This window comes from Indicator indicator, chromosome 4 (assembly GCF_027791375.1).
Source record: "Indicator indicator isolate 239-I01 chromosome 4, UM_Iind_1.1, whole genome shotgun sequence".
NCBI lineage: Eukaryota > Metazoa > Chordata > Aves > Piciformes > Indicatoridae > Indicator > Indicator indicator.
This window is the reverse complement of record NC_072013.1, coordinates 31908996-31930931: the sequence shown is the minus strand read 5'-3', so window position 1 is coordinate 31930931 and position 21936 is coordinate 31908996. Positions and strand designations below refer to the sequence as shown.

At 46.7% G+C, this 21936-nt stretch overlaps 1 protein-coding gene across 3 annotated transcripts in view; it reads left to right on the top strand.

Moving 5' to 3' along the window:
• Positions 1 to 509: 509 nt before the first annotated feature.
• Positions 510 to 21936, top strand: part of SAMD4A (sterile alpha motif domain containing 4A) — a 119575-nt gene continuing 98148 nt past the window's right edge. For all 3 annotated transcript variants that reach the window (XM_054380701.1, XM_054380700.1, XM_054380699.1), the window contains exon 1: positions 510 to 831. In XM_054380701.1, the coding sequence (XP_054236676.1) occupies positions 636 to 831 (196 nt within the window). In that variant the 5' untranslated portion in view covers positions 510 to 635. The remainder of the gene's footprint in view (positions 832 to 21936) is intronic.

Here is a 21936-nt window from a genome sequence, read left to right as displayed (position 1 = left end):
GGGAGGAAGGCAGCGGGGCTACGGTGCCCGGCCCGCTGCGTGCCAGGGCCGAGGGCGAGCCTTCCTCCTACTCTCCCTCCTCCTTCTCCTCCCACCCCCCTGACACCCCCTTTTTTCTCTTCTAGGTGTGAGGCCCCTGGTGCCCCACCTCCGCCGCAGGACGAGGCAGCCCCCGCAGCTCCCCGCAACCTCCTTACTGGGGGCACCCCCAACGTTGGGGTTTTCCTTATTTTGGGCTTTTTTTAAATAATTTTTTTTTGGCCAACACCTCTCCCCCCCTCCCCCCGCCAATCCTCCTTTTTCCTTCCCTCCCTCCTGCCTCGCCGTCAGGGAATCCAGCACTGCACAGAAGCCAGAAGAACCCAACCCCAGGCTAAAAGCTGCGTCCAAACCAAAACCCACCCATTTAATCATAGCAAAGGAGATTTTTTTTTTTTTAGGGGGGGTTCTACTTTTTTTTTCTTTCCTTTTTTTTTAAATTTTTATTATTAGCATTTTTTAATCCCGACCCGAATCGCAGGGGAGGAAGCAGAGTTGGGTCAGGGAGGCTTCCCTGGTTATTTATTTTCTCCCCCCACCTCCCTCACTCCCAACCCTGCAGAGGTGTCTTCTCCTTGGGGGGCCACCGGCTCACCATGATGTTTCGAGACCAGGTTGGCGTGTTGGCCGGTTGGTTCAAGGGCTGGAACGAGTGTGAGCAGACTGTTGCGCTGCTCTCCCTGCTCAAACGCGTCAGCCGGACCCAGGCTCGCTTCCTCCAGCTCTGCCTGGAGCACTCCTTGGCAGATTGCACCGAGCTCCACATCCTCGAAGGGGAAGCCAACAACCCTGGTGAGTGATGGCTTTTTGCTGCAAACCTTTTCGAACGACGCTCAAACGTGGGCAAAACCCCCCCCCAAAAACAACAAAACAACGTATTCTAAACCACCCCAAACCATCCACAAAACCCCCAAGATCAGGGAGCTGGAGCACCTCAGCTCCACTACACTAACATCTCTCCTCACGTTTTATTTTTGAAAGGATGGTGGCTTATTTGTTAGATTTTTCACAGCAAACTACTTCAGTCTATGGCATGCTGTAACTACGGTAGCGTGTATGATTGGTGTGGTGCGTTTTTTTTTCCCCTCCTCCCTCCCCCCCCGCCCCCCGCCTTCCTTCTTCCATGCAGTTTCCTGTGCAATAAGTAAGTCAGGTCACGTAGAGTCTGGATTTTCTCGGCTTCTTTTGGGCAACGTGGCTTGCTTTGCTTTCTGCAACGTGCCCAGCGCTACCTTAGACAAACTGTTATATTCTGAAGGGTTGGGTGGCCGAGTTATCCTCGGTTTTATTTTTTTTTTCATATATAAATGTGGCAATTCCTATTTCATCATTCAGATCCTGTTTGGACACATTTTTCTTTCTTTTTCTTTTTTTTTTTTTTTTCCCTGTGGCTCTGAATACCCCCTTGTGTTTCACTGGAGCACTGAGGAAAATAAGAGCAGGCTGGTTTATGTTACTTGAACGTACTGTGGCTGCAGAAAAGTGTGTGTGGGGTGGGTTTTTTTGTTTTGTTTTGTTTTTTAATTTGGGGGGTGGTGGCGGGGGTGGTGGTGTTTGTTATTTCTGCACGATTCCGAGTTGCTCAACTCTGTAGTGAGTCGATGATGGAGTTGGAGCAGGGTGAAAATGGCACAAGTGAGGTTGTGAGTTGCACTGCCGCCGCGGGGGAACATGTTTTGTTTATGGGTGTGTTGTTACAAACACGTATGTTCCTCAAGCATGTGTGTGCAGATTTATACAGGGATTCCAAGTGGCTTTCAGCAGAGCTTCTGAGATAGGAGTATGGGTAGGGGAGGGTGAAATCTGCCTTTTAAGTTGCATAGTTCTGGTTCCTAACACACTTCCCCCTCAAAAAAGAGGCAAAAAAGGGCGAAGTAAAAACTCGTCCCATGGCAAAGAATCCCTTTTGTTCAAAATCGTGGGGAGGGAGGTCCTGAGAGCTGTTGCTTTTTGGGTTGTGCATGTTGAAATGTGGAGTAACCAGCTGAATCTCATGATAGGAGGAAATTTTTGGGGGTGATGGTGGCTGGATCCCATACAGAACCCCTTAGATCCCATACAGAGTCCTCAAATCCCAACCAGAGCCCCCAGGGTTGGTGGGATGGGAGGAATGCTGGGTCCTTCTCCAGCTGTTCCCCATTAGAGCACCGAGCCGGCAGGATTTGGCAGCTGCCTGTGCTGCCATTTGATGACAAGGTCCCGCTCAATGCCGCCTTCCACCCAGGACGGATTTAAGTCCTTCTGCAGGAAAGGAAACCAAGCCCGGGGCTGCTCTGGCACGAAGGGATCAAGATCGGGTCTGGCTCCAGGGGTGAGCAAGGCTGGAATTGGCCGTTCCCTTATATAGCTCTCAGGAATGAGAGGGAGGAATGCTGTCGAGTGCGTCTGGGCGCAATGCTGCTGGTTTTATAAACAGCTGAAGGGCTGAACCTCATCCATTTGGGTGGGGAGGCCCCGGGGACACACACACACACACACACACAACAGGGAGGGAGCATGCTCTCAAAACTCAGCTGCTTCAAGATAGATGTTCAGCCTCCTATGCTGGCCTTAGTACAGCCATTCCTGCTGCACATTGCTGCCACCAATGTATTTTTAGCTTTTAGTTGTTTATCAGCGTTGAAGGTTTTTGTTCAGGTTGTGGGTATGGTGGTAGCTATGTCCCCTGAGTTGGTCAGAGGATTGAGGAGGGAGGTGTGTGTGATGTACTTTCTGACCACAGAAAAAAGTGCATTGTGAAGGAAAAGAAGAGGTTTGAGGTCTTTTCCAAATAAAAAGTAATTTGTGGTGGCATTTGCATGTTGTAAGCCAAGGTGGAAACCAGGCGTTGGACCCTTCCCATCTCTACTCGTGCAGGCAATCCCTGCTTGCCCCTGTAATCCCATTGACCTTGCTTGGCATGAGGATTTTTCCTGCAAGTGAAATTTGGCATCCAGCCTTCTATCCGTCACTTGGTGTGTTTGTGGAGCTGCCTGTGCTTTCCCTGACATTCCTTCCAAAAACAAGCTGTTCTCCGGGGCATCTGTACCTCCGACAGCACAACCTGGCTGTGCTGAGTTCCTTTTCCTTGCCAAACACCCCTCCATAGAGCTTTCCCATGGTGTGGACATGTTATAGAATCATAGAATCAGTTAAATTGGAAAAGACCTTTTATATTGTCAAGTCTAACCAATAGAACAGGACGTGATTTTCCAAGCTGTGCAGTTTTGTGGTGGAAGAAGGAAGGGTAGCTGATGTTTTCAACCAAGAACCGTTGGGAAATAGCTTTTAGTCTGCAGTGTTAATACTGTCTTCTTCATTAAACCACCTGTAATTTTGGAATTGTTCCTGTTTTTGCCAGTTTCCTAGTCTGTGACTTGCTTGGCAGTGGAATCACATCAAGTTCTCCTGAAAAGCAGTGTCATCATCTGACCTTGTGTTAGTCTTTACTGTTTGAATCCTGGTGTTTGCTTAACTAATTTGGGCTTGTTTCCCTCCCAGACTGGGGGCTGAGGTGGCTCCTGGTATGCTTTTCTGGTGTTCGCTGACCTGGAAATACTGGCTCCCTGCTTGTAGGTGCCCCATTAGCATCCACCTTGATATTGGGGACATGGCAATGGGAGTGTGCAAGGGACTGTGGGGTAATGGGGGTGCATAGCTTAAAATGAGATGTAGGAACTGGCTGTAAGATGTGGTGTGGTTATGTTCAATGAAGGGTGAGATCCACTGTCTGGCAAGGGACATCACCATGAATTTAAGCAGTGCTGGTCTGAATGTAACATGCTAGTCAAACATGCCAGAGCAAGTGTCTGAATTGACCTAAGCGGTGGATCCTCATTGGAAGCAAGTTGCATGTTCAGGACCTGTTACTTGCCCCAACCCTGTTGGGAAGGTGGGAAAACTGGAATGCTGCCTCTAGTTCATGGTTGTTAGAAGAAGATGGCAGCCTTGCTGTATTCCTTGGTGGCATCTCAACAACAACTGAGATCAGTAGGGGCTCCAAAGGAAGACCAGAGCTGAAGCCCTCACAAGCTAGTGGAGCCTGCTGGTATGTGGACCATACATAGAATCATAGAATCAATCAGGTTTGGAAGGGACCACAAGGATCATCTAGTTCCAAACCCCCCTGCCATGGGCAGGGACACTTCACACTAGATCAGGCTGGCCAGAGCCATCCAGCCAGAGCCTCATCCAGAAACCTTCCAGGGATGGGGTCTCAACCACCTCCCTGGACAACCTATTCCAGGCTCTCACCACTCTCATGGTGAAGAACTTCTTCCTCACATCCAGTCTGAATCTCCCCACTTCCAGCTTTATTCCATTCCCCCTAGTCCTATCACTACCTGAGATCCTAAAAAGTCCCTCCCCAGCTTTCTTGTAGCCCCCTTCAGATACTGGAAGGCCACAATAAGGTCACCTCGGAGCCTTCTCTTCTCCAGACTGAACAGCCCCAACTCTTTCAGTCTGTCCTCATAGGAGAGGTGCTCCAGCCCTCTGATCATCCTCATGGCCCTTCTCTGGACATGTTCCAGCATGTCCATATCCCTCTTGTAATAATGGGGGAATATTCCTCTCAACAAAAGTGTCCAGGTTATTTCTTGCCTGGTAGATTCCAAATGAGATCTCCAAATGAGGAGATTCCAGTGCCATCTCTGTTTGGCAGGTGAGATGGGAAAAGAAAAATAACTCTTTAAAAATAGTTAATGGACATGGAGAAGCAAGTGTATTTATTTTGAAGGGGTTTTGTCTTGCTTTTTTCTGAGTATAAAGGTATTTTTGATGACAGCCAAACCATCCTTGTTAGAACTGCATATCTGACATATGTCTGCTGTGTATACCCTCAAAAAGCTCCGAGAAGCCTCCTGCTTCTGTGGTTCTTTGGATAACTGCTTAAGCGTGGAGGGGGCTGATATAACTACATGGGCCTCCTACACTGGTGTCTTGGAGCAGATCAGAGATGTAGTGCCTGCATGTGTTGTGGGATTCAATCTGTAGTGTGTTTAATGGTGTTCCTTGATAAAGGTAAATTAGAAGTGAGAAGCAAACATGGAAGGAAATCTTCATTAGTTTCTTCATTAGAAGAGGCATGCAGCTTGTGGTTGTCCTTCATGGTAAGCTACAGAGCTTTATTGTTTTAACTGGTGAAGAACATGAGTTGTTGCTAATTCACTTTGACTTAGCAATTTGGCTTGACCTGTCAAGTGGAGAAGACTATGGAAACCATACTCTCCATGCACAGAAATAGAAGTTTCAGGTATTGCACAGTGCTATTTAAAAGCCTGCTATAGCTTGCTTCCTTCCTTCCTTCCTTCCAGACTGGCCTTCAGTCCCAGCTGCTCTGAGCTGTCAGGACACAGTGACCTCCTCCAAGCTGTTGGTAAAGGTCAGGCAGGAGCACAATGTCTGCTGTGGTGGGAACAGGACCTGTGCTGCTCCTGTGTCCGCCAGCTGTGGCTGGGACACTGAGGGGTGTTGGGTATGGCCACTCCATGGGGTACAGACCCACAGAATATAGTCTGTAAGCTTTTGGCATTGAGCGTGGAATGTGCTGCTGTTCTCAGCTGCCTGGACATCCCTCTCTTATGGCCAGAGGTGTGAGTGACAGGATAAGAGATAATCAGCGAAAACTCGAACATAGGAAGTTCCATCTAGCCTGAGGAACTTTATGTTGAGAGTGGTGGATCACTGAGGCAGGCTGCCCAGAGAGGTAGAGTCTCCTCTGGAGGGATTCCAAACCCACCTGGATGTTGTGATCCTGGACAACCTGCAGTGGGTGACCCTGCTTTAGCAGGAGAGTTGGAACAGATCTCAGGAGGTCCTTTCCAATCTCTGTGATTCTGTGGTGAGTGTTTTTCCTGGGTTAATTAGTCCCACATCCCATCCCACCAGCCCAAGCTTCAGAACTGCCATGCCTTCCCTGTTCCTGCAGTCTCTGCTGGTTGACAGAGATGCCGAAAAGCTCCTCTGGACCCTCCAGGCATCCAAACACCCATCTGCACTGATGAAATGACAGCTTTAAGCTCTTGGTCTTGAAGGACAACAAGCTTTCGGTGCCCTGTGCACAGGATATTAACCATTTCGCACGTTAAGGCCAAAATCTTTATTTCATTTTGGCAGGCTGTCAGATATCACAATAAGAGCATCAGAGTGACCTAGATTTCTTGTCCTGGGGAGAACTGGCTGGAGGAAGAGACAAGGGTTGTGGGGAGCTGTAATGTCATTATTTAGACCAGGTGATGCAGCTGGAAAAAATGGCCAAGCCCGAAGGTGCACCAGCTCAAAGGAGGGCTTGTGTGGTTGTGTCTTTGTTTTTTTTTTTTTTTTTTCTTCTCCCTGACTGTACCATCTGGGCTATTAAAAAGTATTACATGTTCCTCCAGACTTTGCCTCCAACTTCCTTAGGTCTTTGTGGTTCCAGCTCTGTGCCGGGTGCTGCCCACTTCAGCTGCTCACTTGGAAGTTCTGACCTCTTCTTGTGCACATTTTGCATTTCACCCCTAGTGACCCTCACTGATGGAACAATTCCAGAGAAGGGTAACAAAGTTGGTGAAGGGTCTGGAGAACAAGTCTTAGGAAGAGTGGCTGAGAGAACTGGGGTTTAGTCGAGAGAAGAGAGAACTGAGCAGAAACCTCATTGCACTCTGTAAGTCCCTGAAAGGAGGTTGGAGTTAAGTGAGGGCTGATCTCTTCTTCCTACTCTCAGGTGATAGAATGAGAGGAAATGGCCTGGCATTGTGCTGGGGGAGGTTTAGGTTGAATATTAGGAAAAATTTCCTCTGTGAAAGAGTGGTCAGGCATTGGAACAGACTGCCCAGGGAGGTGGTGGAGTCACTGTCCCTGGAGGTGTGAACATGGCATTGCAGGACATGTTCTAATGGCCATGGTGGTCTTAGATTTATGGTTGGACTCGAAGGTCTTGGAGGTCTTTCCCAAACAAAACAATCCTACGATGGGAAGTCATCCCAGTGCCCAGTTTGGGGATGGTTCCCAGTTCTTTATTTTTCTTGGCTTACCGTTGTGTTGCAGTGCTGAGCTCTAGTTTAAATGCTCTTGGGCTTTGTGAGAGCATCACTGGGCTGTTCTGTGGAATCACAGAATCACAGAACTGTTGAGTTGGAAGAGACCTTTGAGATCATCATGTCTAACCACTCACCTAGAGTTCACAGTCCCACAGCTATTGCTAAACCACTGCTACTAAGCCATACCCCTCAGCACCACATCCCTGTGCCTTTTAAATGCCTCCAGGGATGACAACTCCACCACCTCCCTGGGCAGCCTGTTCCAGTGCTTGATAACCCTTTCAGTGAACAAATTTTCCTAATGTCCAACCTGAATCTTCCCTGACACAGCTTGAGGCCGTTGTGGAGGGGCCTGTGGAGGGGCCAAGCAGTGTCCAGGGAGAAGAACAGGGTGAGGAGCTAAATCCCATGTTTGGTGGGAGTGATGAGAAGTTTTAAGTGAAACACTGGACATTGGCATTGCATGGTCTCTGCCTGGAGAGGGGTGTGAGCAGCCCTGCCAGCTCCACTCATTAAAAACCATGAGCTTGGAACTCTTAAATGGAGAGGTCTGCTGAGCTCTTGGACACTGGCTTCTTTGAATCTGCATACTTGAGCTGCTGCCATGCATTTTGCCCAGGTTTTGTTTGCAAACTTGAGGGCTAGAAGCTGCCTGTGCTGAGGTTTTTGGGGCAATAGCATGGGGAGGGATATAAAGATACAGAGCAGTGTTAGTCAGGGGCTTTGGGCAAGGCTACACACCCAGTATTCTCTTGCAGTTCAAATACATTTTATTTCTAAAGATGCTTTTCAGAGTAGCTGTGGGAAGCTCCACAGGCCAGTGGTTGGCTCACGCCAGCCCTGGCTGGAGGCACGGCATGAAGACTCCCCCTTGTTCTTGGCCTGTTGCTGGGACCTCTGGGCTTGTCCTTAACTTTTCTGTATTTTCTCCTATTTGCTTAAAAATGCCTTTGCTTGAGGTTCCTGGCATGTGTCCCTTGCAGTTGGAGAAGGAAGGAGAAGCTCCTTGTGGCTTGCTCCCTTTGTCAGTGTGAATGATGAGGTCTCTTCCACAGGACAGAGCCAGTGAGGGCCAGGTCATTTGGGTGGCTGGTGTGTCTCTTTCAGAGCTTGCTGTGGAAACTTATTTTAGGTAGCAATGCTTAAAGCAAGAGGGGAAATTTTATGAGAACAGCCTGGGTAGCTGCCTGGAGCATTGTGTTCTCCCCATGGGTGGGCTGCTGTCTCCCAATGAGACTTTGTAGTGTCCTTTTAACCATTTTTGATGCCAGACATCAGAATTCCTTTCTGCATGGACTGCAGTTGGGAAATATCCTGCTGCTGAAGTGCATGTAAAAGAGGCAGATAAGCATTTTGTGCATCGTCACAGACCTAAGCTGGAGATCTGTACCAGGACCAGCTTGTTGTCCCTTGATTTCCGTTCAAATGCCATCCTACTGTGCAGATTTCTTATCTTTGATCTTGGAAAAGTAGCTGAGATTGCTTACCCCACAACAGTGGGTGCAGGGAGGCTGCATACGTTGAGGGCAGGAACTACATGGGGCATCACTGGTGGTGTATGGCCGTCTTCCAACCCATCAAGGTACAGATTGATGGGAGAGGTCAAGGAGAGCTTCAGATCAGCAGCTGAATAAGAACCAACTGTGGAGCCATCAATTAAAATAATCTACTTTACAAATACACTTATCTTCAAATGAGATTGGATGGACGGATGGGGAAAGTGCTCTGCTTGTAGCTCGGGCTGTTGCTGGTGGATGATCATCTGCGTGGTTGGGTCCTTTGGCATGTTAGACATCAGCACCCGATCCAAGCTACGTGCCCATCTCACCATTTTTATTTTACACGTTTGCATTTGGGCCAGTTGCTTTGAAAGTACTTGAAGCTCTGCTCAGCCAAGGTTTCCCTGAAGCAGTTGGTGAAGGTTTCTGTGGACCTGGTGCATCATGGTGCAAATTTCCATCTTCTTACAATTTTTCAAGCCTTTTTATTTTGTCATTTTCGGTGAGAAAAACACCTTAATTTAATCTGTGGCCAATGAAAGCAAGTTTTTTTTATCAACCTTGAAGTTGTTTGCCAATGGTGTGTGTAACTGAAATAGTAATTAGTGTGAACACTTGCTTTATTTTAAGATGCATTCGTCAGTACTTTAGCTTTCCAGCTTTGTGCTTGTGTCTAATGTTACCACGGAGAATTGTTTGGAGAAAGGGCACCCCTTGCACAACTACTGCACCCAAGCCCTAGGGGTCAGATCTGACAGCTCCTAAGGGTTGGATTCATCAGAGTGGGGAGAAGCTGGTGTGCTAAAGTGGATGCTGGGCTGGGTTTTAGGGTTCCCACCTGATTAGATCGGTTTTCTCCACACTTGCATGGTGCCGAGTGTACAAACCCATAGCAAAGCACAAGTCATCATCTTTGAAACCCTTTCTGTCTGCAGAAACCCAGGAGTGGGGCTTGGCATCAAGGGTTGCAGTTGGAACGAACCTTTACGTGAATCTAAATGGCCTCAAGTTGTGACAGAGGAGGTTTAGGTGGATGTTAGGAAAAACTGCTTCACCGAAGAGGTTGTCAAAGCCTGAAACATGCTGCCCAGGAAAGTGGTGGAGGCCCTATCCCTGGAGGACTTTAAAACCTGTGTAAATGTGGTGCTGAGGGACGTGGTTTAGTGCTGCGTTAACAGTTGGACTTGTTGATCTTAAAGGTCTCTTCCAACCAAATGACTCTATGAGGCGTGTGTGCACTCACACATACCTCTGAGTTGTGGTTGTGCTCTTTGTGTTTTCTATTTGCACTGAATAAACTAGAGCTTTACTTTTTGTCTTGGTTATGCAAGAGCTACTAAGGCATCCAGAAGATGTTAGAAGAGGCTGTGGGCCCTGATGATCCACAGGCTTGAATGCTCACTGCTTTTCTCTGAAGCACTGACATGTTTATCTTTGCAATCTTAAGAAGGAGACCCAGCGATTTGCTGAGGCCACTGCTAAGCATGAGTTTGGCTGTGGCAAACAGCCAAGCTGGTGACTTTCCATCTTGGCCCTAGTAATGACAAATAAAGTTGAGGCTGGAGTGAGCAGATCCATTCCCGACTTCCTGCTTCCTCTTCCGTAGCAGATGCCTGAAGTGGAGGGGCAGGATTTCATGAAAACAAGGTTGGGATTGTTTCTGTGCTGGAGAACATGATGCTGGCTTTGGTTTGGAAGGGGTTTTAAGGGCGGAGGGAGTTATTTCTCTTATAAGGGGATTGTGAGCTGGGTTTCCTCTCCTGGAGCTTGGGACGATCTTACCCGTGACATAATGATGGTACTATTCTTCTGTGCAGTCTTCTCTGATTCTGGGTGATGAGCAGAAAATAAGCCTGGTTGGAGTAGGGGGGGACCAGCTCTAAAGGCAAGAAACCCAGTCATGCTTTATACCTGACTGCATGAGGCAAGTGCATGGGCTTTCACTAGGCTTTCCATGGAGGGGGCAAACACAGCTGTCTAATGCAAGAGGAGATGTAGGCAAAGGTTGTACAGGGCTCTGAGCAACCGGCTCTAGTTGAAGATGTCCCTGCTTGCTGCAAAGAGATTGGACTAGGTAGCCTTTAAAGTTCTCTTCCAACCCAAATCACTCTATGGTTATATGCCTGGTCCACAGCTTGCAGTTTGATTTGTGTATTTGCCATGTCCATGACATGGTCATATCGAAGATTTTAGTGAAAGTATCTGAACTGTAGCCTGTTTTTTCTGATGGGGCTCTGTGCCTTCAGAGCTGTGTGAACATGTGGTATGGCACCTCCTCTAAGGCTTCCTGGCCTTGAGGTCCCTCCTTGGTGTGACCGAAGGCTTCACTCACTCATAAGGTCTGTAGAGTTCTGATCTCTGAGTTGAAGCTGGGGTGATAACCATGTATTTTGCTACTACTAAGTGTGGCTACTGCCATTTGTGGACTCTTCAGGACATTTGCAGTGCTTTAGCTGTAGCACAAAAGCTTTTTGTATTATAGGAAAGTCATCCTTTGGGCAGAAAAAAGACCTTTCTCCCATGCTTGCTGCCATGCTTCAACAGACTCATGGTTGTTTTGTATTGAGAGTATGGGAGTTTTAGGGGAGATCTGGATGGATGGTGCTAATGGCTCTGTTGCAACAAGAGCTGAGCCAGCTTCTGCTGCAGGACATCAAACTGCTGGAGAGGTTCCAGAGAAGGGTCACTAAGATGATCAGAGGCTGGAGCACCTCCCCCGTGGGTGGCAGGCTGAGAGAGTTGCAGGCTGTTCAGCCTGGAGAAGTGAAGGCTCCAGGGTGTACCTGAACAGGCCTGCAAGAAAGCTGGGGAGGGACCTTTTACAAAAGCTTGTAGTAATAGGATGAGGGAAAATGGATTGAAGCTTGAGGAGGGCAGATTTAGACTGGGTATTAGAAATTCTTTAGAGTGAGGGTGGTGAGACATTGGAACAGGATGCCTAGGGAAGTTGTGGATGCCCCCTCTGTGGAGGTGTTCAAGGCCAGGTTGAGTGAGGCCAGGAGCAACCTGTGGGAGGTGTCCTTTCCCATAGCAAGGGGCTTGGAACTAGATGATTTTTAAGGTCCCTTCCAACTCAAACCATTTTTACGAATGTATGAAGTCTTCCCTGACGTTGACAAGAGCTGGATGTGGCCCAGCAGGTTGAGCTATAATGCCTGAAGATATTTTACTTCAAGTAACACTAATATTGTGAGTGTCATCTGCAGGATCCAGCAGCTCTGTTCCACTCTTGGCTCTCAAGCAAGGCAACCCTGGAGTAGAAGCACAGGGTGATTTAAAAAGCATTTCTTCTGTTACTGATCCTCACAAGTAATTAGTTCCAGATTGCTCTTTTCTTTCTTTCCTTTTTTTTTTTTTGGACAAAGCTCATTTCAGACAAACCACAAACCTGCCTGAATTTTAACCAGTTAGTTCTCCTGCTCCGTTTGGTGCATTGCTGCCTGGATGGGTTGTGGACCGTGTGTGTTGTTTGGAGTTTTATTGTTGTTACAAGAACAAACTGAGTGAGTGGATAAATCAAGATTTGCCCAGATTTAGCCTGAAACATTTTAAAACTCACTTTCCATGCCACTGTATTTTTTTTTTCTCCTTGTTTTCTGTTTGTTTGGGAGTTTGTGTTTTTTATTTTGTTTGTTTGGGTGTTTTTGTTTCCCTCCTCCCCCCACCCGCCTGAAAGATAAACCCCTCAACAGATGGGTTCTTCTTGTCCTTGGGTTTCTCTTTTTGTCCGCTTCTCTCTGTCTCCAGCTGCAATGGGAAGTGAAAAAGGAAGGAAATCAGGAGAGAAATGTGGAGGGAAAAACTCACAACTTATGTTGTGGAGAAACTTGGCTGATGTGATGTTTGCCAGCAGAACGCTGTGTTTCTGCAGCAGTTGTGGTCTACATTCATATACTTCCCTGGCTTTCAGAGTTCTCCTGTTGGGATATTCCTCCTGTTTCTCATTCAGCAGAAATAAATGTGGGGGTTTTCTCTCTCTCTTCCCCACTGTGCTCAAATTGCCCCTGGGGTCAGCTTGGTTCTGAATAGGGTTTTCTTTAAATCTTAACAGTTCCAGGGAAGTGGATTATTTAAAAAAAAAAAAAATACAAAGTCACCAGGCTGTTTCCCTCCAGATAATGTGAAGGTAGATGAAATGCTGAGTTGGAACTACCTGAGTGACCTTTTAAGATAAGAAATGTTATTGACTGGTGGTATTATGTTAAACTGATAAGAATTCTTTTGAAAAAGGGGAGGGGAAAAAAACTAACCAACCCTTTAGTAACCATAACAACGTTCTTGACAAGGCACACAGCTCCTTCCTGACACTGGTGCTGGGGTCTCTGGGATGGCCCCGTGGGGATCTCATCCAGCAGCCCCTTGCTGGGAAGCTGGGGAGCCTCCTTGGAACTTCAGGTTGGTCCTGCTATGGATACTTGCGGTTACTTGGCTACTCTTGTTGCTGTCAGGTCCCTGAATTTTCATCATCTCTAGGGAATTTTAGCTGGAGAGTTGTGCTGAGGCTCAGTCCTGTGCTGGCTAGTCTAGTGCTGTGGGTTTAGGTGTGGTGGGATGGATAGGTGAATGCAGGGGGAGAAGATGCTGGGAGCAGGAAGGACGCTTTTGGGAACCAAATGAGGATAGTTTTAGTGGTTATTGCTTTTAAAAAATGAGGAACTAGTCAAGGTAGTCTTCCTTACCATGTGTTACAACTCACAATGTAGTCCTTGAACCCTCATTGGGAGTTTCAAAGCTCCAGCAGAGGTACTGGTGCCTGTTTTGGGTTATTCTAACAGACTTAGGATTCTGAAGAGAACACACATGTACTGACAGCCTTCCTTCACCCAGATGAACCCTGCTTGGTACATTTGCATCTGCTGCCCCTGGGGACACTGTCAATTTAAATCAGAATTCACACTTCTGCCACGGTCTTCGTTACCTTCTGTTATCAGGGGTTGCCACTGAGGCAATTAGAGCTAAAGAAGACCAACTGTGAGGAATGGATTTTTCTTACCACCTGCTCTTCTTCCTCCTCCATCCGTCTGCACTTTTATTGCCTGTGTTCCTTTGTATTGCCTGCATCTTGTGGGTTCCCATGTTTGGTGGAAAGTGTGGAGGGCTCATGGCTCTCAGGTGGGGGTGAGCTGAAAGTTGAACAAACAAGAAGCAGCAGCTTGGAAAACAGAGAGAGGTCTAAAAGGAGAGGGGATAGGTCTGATAAACCAAAAAATACTTTAATGCTTTAGGATTAGGTCTAGGGGGATAAGAAGATACAATCCATTTGAATACATACCAGCAGAGGACACAAAGGTGTGCACCTCAGTGTGTCTGTCTGCTCAGGAAATCAATTACCTAAACCTTGGTTAAAAGAGTCATTGCAACAGCATGAATTCTTTTAATGATAGCTCTTAGCACTGTGTAAAGGTGTCTTAGACTGCACAGGCTAACCTTTCATCACATTATTCTGAAGCAGTCAGTTGGATGCTGAATGCTTTTTGTAGCCGATGTCAAATCTCGGTCAGCCGGAGAGCCTTTATAAATAAAGGTGTCTGCTTGGATTCAGGCATACGTGGATAATAGCTGCTGTAATTCAGCTGTCCAGCTCTGCTACCCAGCTTTTATAAATGACTGGTCAGAGATTCCACTGAGAATGAGTATTTAAAAGGATGGAGCTGCTAAAAGTGGTCTCTGGACTGACAAGGTTAGCAAGTCTCTATCCCCAGGACAGGTGGTTGGCATTGCCCTCCTTCCATGGTTGTCCCAGGTTTGTATTTCACACAAAGCAAATACTGCATTAATAAAACTGTGGTGTGGTTAAATTGAAGGGCTCTGCATTAAATTTTTTTGCAAGCTGCACTCAAATCTTTTAATTTGTCATCTTTTATTTTCTTTGGGAATGGGTAAACACTCGAAGATCTCTCTGGACGAGCCACAGCAGCTGAAGGATACTGGTTTCTCTATGGAGTGAAGGAATTTCATCAGAGGAGCTATTGTTTGACTGTGTTCTCAGCATTTTGGCAACTGTTCTTTAGATTAACCCTGCAGAAAGGGGAGGGTGCTCTTTGCCGGCTCTGAAGTAATTGCAAAAATGTGGGCAGATGCTTTTGCATTGTTAGAAGTCGATACTGGTTGGTAGTGGTGTGGGATTAAGGAACGAAGAAGCCCAAGTTCTTTAAATCCCTGTTAAAGCCAAACTGGATGTTAGCGTTGATGTTCAGCTGGTTTCTGGTTTTAAAATAGAAATACTGTCCCCTACCCAGAACAATTGGTGGTCTTGGTGTGTAGTACCATGGGTCATGCCTCACAAAGGGCACAGAGCCTGGCCAAAGCTTTGGACTTACTCTGATACCTCACAGACGGCAAGATCCAGCTCCTTGCTGGCCTAACACCCTTGAATTTTAGCAAATTCGCACTCGTTGTGGATTTGATGCTGTTTGCACGTTGCCAAAATCAGCCTTTTGGTTGGCATCTGGTTCCTGGGTGCCCAACTCAGTTGTGAGGAACTCCTGTCCCTTTGCGGCTGGTGGCCCAGATTGGGTCCTATGCCACTTCTGTACCTTTCCTTGGAGGGAAAATACTGCAGGCTGCTGCAGAGCAGGTTTCTTGCTGCAGGGGCTCCTGGGACCATTCCAGAAGAGCTGTGGTGGGATGCAGCTGGCACAGTCAGCCCATGTGTCTGGTGAACTCATAGAGATATTCACTGGATAGTCTGTTTTCCTGGGTGCAGGAAAAGGAGGAGGATTTGATACAAGAGCAAGCATCTCATACGTGGCTGAGATACAGCAAGTGGGGAAGGAAACCCTCTTCCAGCTCTGAAATGCACGTGCCTTGGTTACCTGTGTGCAGGACCTTTCTGAAACGTCTTTCTCCATATATTTATTTATTCCCATCCTGCAGCCTGAGCCCTGGCAGAGCTGCTTACATAGCTCGGTATTCATATGAGGTGTACCTCCACCCTCTCACCATTTGCATCCCCTGCAGAAAACATCTCAGCAGAATGTGCCTTTGCTGGGGTGACTTTTGTATGCTTACTTGTTTTTTAAAAACTCCAAAAGGTTGCTGAAGGTTTTCTCAGGAGATAATCAGCACTTCTGAGTGACATCTCACAATCCTGGGCTCTTGTCACCGTCCTGCATAGGAGATCAGGGGTGTCCTTCCACACAGATTCAGACTGCATCAGGTTGGAAGGAACCCTCAAAGGTCATCGTGTCCAATCCCCCTACAGTCAGCAGGGACACCTCCCAACTGGATCAGGCTGCCCAGGGCCGCATCACACGGATGATGCTTACATGCCAGCTCCTTTTTGGTTTTCCTGAGTACCAGCCAGGCTTGGACCCCTGTGCCAAATTGAAGCGTGAGCAAGTCCCACCTCAAGGCTGAGAATGAAGAGGGATGTAGTCTGCTTCTTGCTGAAGTCAGTGATACTTTTAGCTGGATGTAATTCCAGGGGGTGAGTCCGTTCTTACCAGTGAAATAGATAAAAGTAGCTTTTTGGGGGTTTGCATGTAATTATTCTGAATGTATCCTGCTGAATTGCATCCCTGGCACTGGTGGAAAATGGGAACAACCTCCCTAATCCTGCAATTAGGCAGCAATCTCCTTGATCTGGAGAAAATACTTTGTGATATTCATAGAATGGTTTGATTTGGCAGGGACCTTAAATACCATCTAGTTCCAATCCCCATCCATGGCCAGGAACACCTTCTGCTGGATCAGATTACTCAGATTGTAGAACTGTAGAATCGTTAAGGTTGGAAAAAATGTCTTAAGATCACCAAGTCCAAAGAATCTCTTGTACGGTGGCCAATCAAGATGTTCTCCAGTTAACAAATAGATGATGGTTTCTCTGGAGAGGCAGAGCTCCTTGCTGCAAAGCTGTCTGGCTGTGAAAGCTTGGCGCATGCTCCTGTCTGCCCTGGACACACTGCTCTTGGGCAGTACAAACTTGGTAGAAATGGAGATGATGTGCACATGTTGAGCCCTGGGTGGGGAGCTGCAGCTGTATTTGGTCCTGCTGGCTGAGACCTGGTTTTGGGTTTCCTGGTGAAAGCCTGGGGTTTTAAAAGTGTCCACCTTACCTGAGGGCTCTCCTGAGGCAATTGGTGGTTTGTGGTGAATTTTGCTATGCTGGTTGGTGGCTAGGGAAGTTGGATCATGAATCTTGTGCTTCAGCTTGGGGTATGAGGATGGCAGTGTCTGATGACCAGGGCTGATGATGGATAGCAAAGAACTCAGGTAATGGGTTAAGAGTTGGAGAGACAGGTGTAGATCTGCAGGGGTAAGTTTCTGTGCATGGAGGGACAATATGAACTTGCTGTGGACCAGCAACTTCATGGTTAGTGCTGAAGTCCTTACCAGTTCCTGCTCTTTCAGGAGCGCAAGGATGCATTGCTCATCCGTGACCTGGCATGGTCCCTCACAGGTGACCTGGGGGAGAAATGAGCCTGTGAAGCTGTAGCTGAAGGGTGATGCAAGTCCTCGTTCACTATGCAGCAACTTCTTCCTTTTCCAGTGTCTGCACAGCTGAATTCAGTCCCCAACTCTGCAAAACATAACTAAAGATTGGAGTGAGTTTGGTTGTTTTTTTCAGTCTGATATGCATATTTCAGTTCAATTTACCCATACAATTACACTAATTTGCTTTATTATACACAAAGACTAAAAAATGCATCTGGCAGAGAGGATTAAAAACTAGTAATCTGGCTGTAGAGAAGCACATGATGGTTTAGGATTTCCTTTCTAGGTGTGCAGAGCTCTGTAGCACAAGCCAATATGATCCTTTGTACTTGCAGTTTTCACATGGAGAGCTCATTAAAGCCAGTGTGATTGCTCAAGTAAATGAGATATGAATGAATTTAAAATAAAAGAGTAAAATCTTACCACATTAAAGCAGCAGCCATGATTTAAGAGCTTGATTTTTGGTTTGATGGTTTGGTTTGGGTTTTTTGTGTATGAACCTGGAGCAACAGGATTGTTTTACTTTGTAAAGGATTTAACAAGTCCTTCTAATTTTCTTTTAATGTTGCAGTGCTTCAAAATAATGCAAGGTCAGACCAAGCGTAACTAATTCCAGTTTGAAGGTAGAGGTTAGCCTGTTTCTTAATACACTTACAATTAGTGCAGCAATGCTCCCACCTTCAACAGGGAAAGGAGACTGCTGGAATCTTGGTAAATATATGTGCTTGGAGATTTTAAAAAAATATTTTGTTTTTAAACACAAGAAGTGCTTTTCAGTTTTTCTGACCCAAGAGGACTGGTGGCAGGAGGTCAAGATGTGGCAAAGGTTCCCTTTGCATCCTTCAAACATATCTGAGCGGGCTGTCTTTTGAGTCCTCAGCATGTGGTTCCTTCTTCTCTGGAGTGGCCTTTGGAGGCTTTTGGAACCTGCCTGGATATTGTGGTCCTGGGTAACCAGCTCAGAGTTGAGCCTACGTTTAGCAGGGGTGTTGGACTAGATGATCTCCAGAGGTCCCTTCCAACCCTTGCTATTCTTGGATTCCATGGATTGTCTGGGTTTATCTGAGACAGGGTCTCAAAGGTGCTGAGAGATTTTCTCCTGGGATCTGAGTTGTTCTGGTGCTGCTGTGTGAGCTCAGCCACTCCATCCCAGCCAGGCATTGGGCTTTTGGGGGCTATAACCTTGCTACCTTGCAAAATCATTTTGGTACACCTTTAAGAATTGTGAATGAGCTGTTTGGATGCTTCCTCACCCTGATGTCAAAAAAAACTCCCCAAACCTGGTTGTTTCCACATAGTTCTTAGTGTACTACCCATGCTGGCCTCCTTTGTAACAAGAAGCCCAAAGCTTCTTGGCCAAAGCGTATCTTGCTTTAGTCAGGTCACCTCCTGGGCGTCCTGTGCCCTGCCCCAGCTTGCAGTGCTGCTGTGATGGATGAATGTGTTAGTAGCAAATAACTATCACCATGTCACCGCAGGGTTTCAGGTGATGCCCAGGGTCCTCCACTGCCATTATTAGAGAACAGTTTCAGAATTCGCCACTTACTGCATGTGCTAATTTGCTTTGAAAGTCTGAACCACTGCCACAGCCAGTGTATGGTGCTTCCTTCTAAACATCTTGGTCTGCTTCTGCTGGAGGTGGCCAGGAGCTGGGTGACACCATGAGCAGGGATGAGGAGGGTAGCTCCTGTACCCTCGCTCCTATTCACCTTCCTTTGCTTCTCCAGAGAGACTGTTCTCATGACGTAGAGGTTGCTGGTGATCACAAGGAGTGTTTGCTGCTGCATGCCCAAAAGGAGATTGTGAAGACATGACCCATTTTCCAATAAAGTTTTCCCCAGTGGGAGTTGTTGGGGAGCCCCAGGTCTGCCCCATCACCACTGCGATGCAGATGTGAGTCCCTGGACTGCTCTGACTTTTTCATGTGTGGGAGGCAGCCAGCAACCTCTTGTCCCCTGAGTGCCAGCTGAAGCCCTGCCAGCAGCACCAGGCCTCCCTGAGCATCACCTTTGAACAGGCAGAGCCCCAGCTCAAAAAAAACCATTTTCCTTTCTCCATTTCCTACCTGCTGCATGGAGGGAGAAGGGGCTATGGGCATCTCTCCAGCTATGTCTCGTTCTCTTTTTATCTCCCTTAAAATGTCTGCATACCCTGGGTTGCAAATCCAGCCAGCTCTGCCTTGCTCTATTGAGATTTTTTCAATGTTTTTTTGATGTTAACTCATTATGTGCCCCTGGCTGATATGATTTGGCCTGTTGTGGTGGAAATCCCAGTGTGTGCTCTCTTTATTTTTGCAGCAGAGACTGTATGCTGCAGCCTCCAGGAGAGAGGAAAGTAGCCTTAACTTTTCATCTCTGTCACTGCTGATTTAAGGGGTGAGAGAAGTGGCCTGGGTCTGTTCAAAAGCTGAGTGTGTACTGATAGTACCAGTGTTGGTGGTGAGTAACTCAATAAGATGAAGAATGCAGCAATATCTAAAATTAAATCTGTTCTTAATTGCTGGGTTATAAATGGCAGCGTTTTCTCCAAATGGAATTAATTTTTTTTTCCAATTGCTGACACGACTCAGCAACACAAAACCCCCACGTTACTACAGTGGTAAGGAGCTTCCAAAAGGTGCATTTGGAGATTGTAATGATCTAACAAACTATAAATGATGTCAAAATACTGCTGAAGGTGGTAATTAAAGCTTCTTTCCTTTTTTTTTTTTTAATTTAAAAAAAGCCTCAACATAGAATAGAAGAGTACATTCCAAATTGTGACTTTTCAATGAAGCTCTTTCATAAAAAGCATTGTTTCTTGCCAAAACAAATTCAAAGGCATTTTTGTAATTTCTGTTGGGGAAAGGAGGAGTGTTTATCCAGCCTTTCATGTTGGCTGGGCTTTTTGACTTTTATTTAAGGGGGAAAACAAAAATAAAAAGGCAGTGCAAGAAGAAGTATTTTTGTCTGCATTAGAAAGTCTTGCTCCTATCTTCTTCATAGTGATGTGCAAAGTGGGGTGAAGGCTGGAAAGGGAGGAGCCTTAAGGGTGCAAAGCTGTCTTTAGCCCCATAGCTGAAACCCAGCAGCAATGGGATCATAGAATGATCTGAGTTGGAAGGGGTCCTCAAAACTCACTTAGTCTAAACTTCCTGCAGTCATCAGAGACGTCTTCAACTAGAGCAGGTTGCTCAGAGCTCTATCCTACCTGACCTGGACTGGTTCCAGGGATGGGGCATCTGCCACCTCTCTGGGTAACCTGGGCCAATGTTTTGCCACTTTCACTGTTTAAAATTTCTTCCTTGTCTGAACCTCCCCTCTTTCAGTTTAAAACCATCATCCCATGTCTTGTCACAACAGACCCTGCTACAAAGTCTTTCTTCAGCTTTTTTACAGGTTCCCTTTAATTACTGAAAGGCCACAAGGAGGTCTTCCTGGAGTCTTCTCTGCTCCATCCAGGCTGAACAACCCCAACTCTCTCAGCTGGTCTCATAGCAGAGAGGTTTCAGCCCTCACATCATTGTCGTGGTCTCTGCTGGCCCTGCTCCAACAAGTCCATGTCTCTCCTGTACTGAGGACTCCAGAGCTGGATCCCCTTTCACTTTTTGTTTAGGGCAAATACAGGGCCCAAAGCAGTTCCTAATGCACAAGGATGCTGAGGGTCCTGCTGACATGGATGGCAATTTGGCTCCCCTTGTCTCCAGCTGCTCTTGCTTGTGGAGGAGCAACCCCCTGCGGGTGCTTAGCCTGAGGATGTGGTTCCCCTGCTTGCCTCCTAGAGCATCTTCTGCAGTGACAGGCATCCAACCAGTGCCCAAAGCAGAGCTGCTTGAAGTATTTATAGTTTTCCCTTGTGATATTTTTTTTTCTCATCCTTCCAATTTTGGACATGTTTTTGACAGCTTTTACCTGCTGAGTCACCATTCATCCTCTTGCATGAGAGCTACTCCTGCCATACCAATTTCTCAAGCAGGATTGAGCAATCATCATTTAAAAATAAATCCTGTCAAGGAAGTGTTGTCTTTGGGCTTTTTTTCCTTCTTTTTTTCTTTTTTTTTACATTACCAAGTGCTTGTCCTGTTGTATGTTAGCTCTCTTACACATGATGGCTATTTTCTAGATGCAGTCCCTTCATGTTGCTAAGGATGGCTTTATGACTTATCATGTCCCACCACAGTGGTACCCTAGGGAGGAACTGTATGTTGAAACTAGATAACAGCACAACTTCTTGAGATAACTCTATCTGATCCTGCAACAAGTTGCTCTGATTTTCCTAAGATGGATTTTATGTTTGGTTTTTTGTTGGGGTTTTTTTGGTGATAAACCGCAGCTTGAGGACAGACTCTTTGACCCCACTTGGAATACTGGGTCCAGCTCCAGAGCCTCCAACACAAGGAGGACATGGAACTGTTAGAGTGGGTCCAGAGAATGTCATGGAGATGATCAGAGGGCTGGAACCCTACTGCTGTGAGAACAGGCTGAGAGAGTTGGGGTTGTTTAGCCTGGAGAAGAGAAGGTTCCAGGAAGACTTTAGAGAAGCCTTCCACTATTTGAAGGTGCCTACAGGAGAGCTGGAGAGGGACTTTGTAAAAAAGCATGTAGTGACAGGATGAGGGAGAATGGCTTCAAACTGGAAGAAGCTTGATTTAGATTAGACATTAGGAGGAAATTCTTCCCCATTGACGGTAGTGAGGCATTGGAACAGGTTGCCCAGGGAAGTTGTGGAGGCATCAAGCCTGGAAGAATTCAAAGACAGGTTGGATGGTTGAGCAATACTGTCTAGTAGGGAGTGTCCCTGCCCATGGCAGGTGAGTTGAAACTAGATAGTGTTTAAGGTCCCTTCCAATCCAAAGCATTCTGTGATTCTTGTAGCTCCACTTAAATAGCATCACTGTCTGCAGCAAGTAGTCTTGGCTGTTATTTATGTTGTTTGGGAGGGCAGGGTTGGCTTTGCCAAGGGTAATCCTGATATCTAGGTTGGTT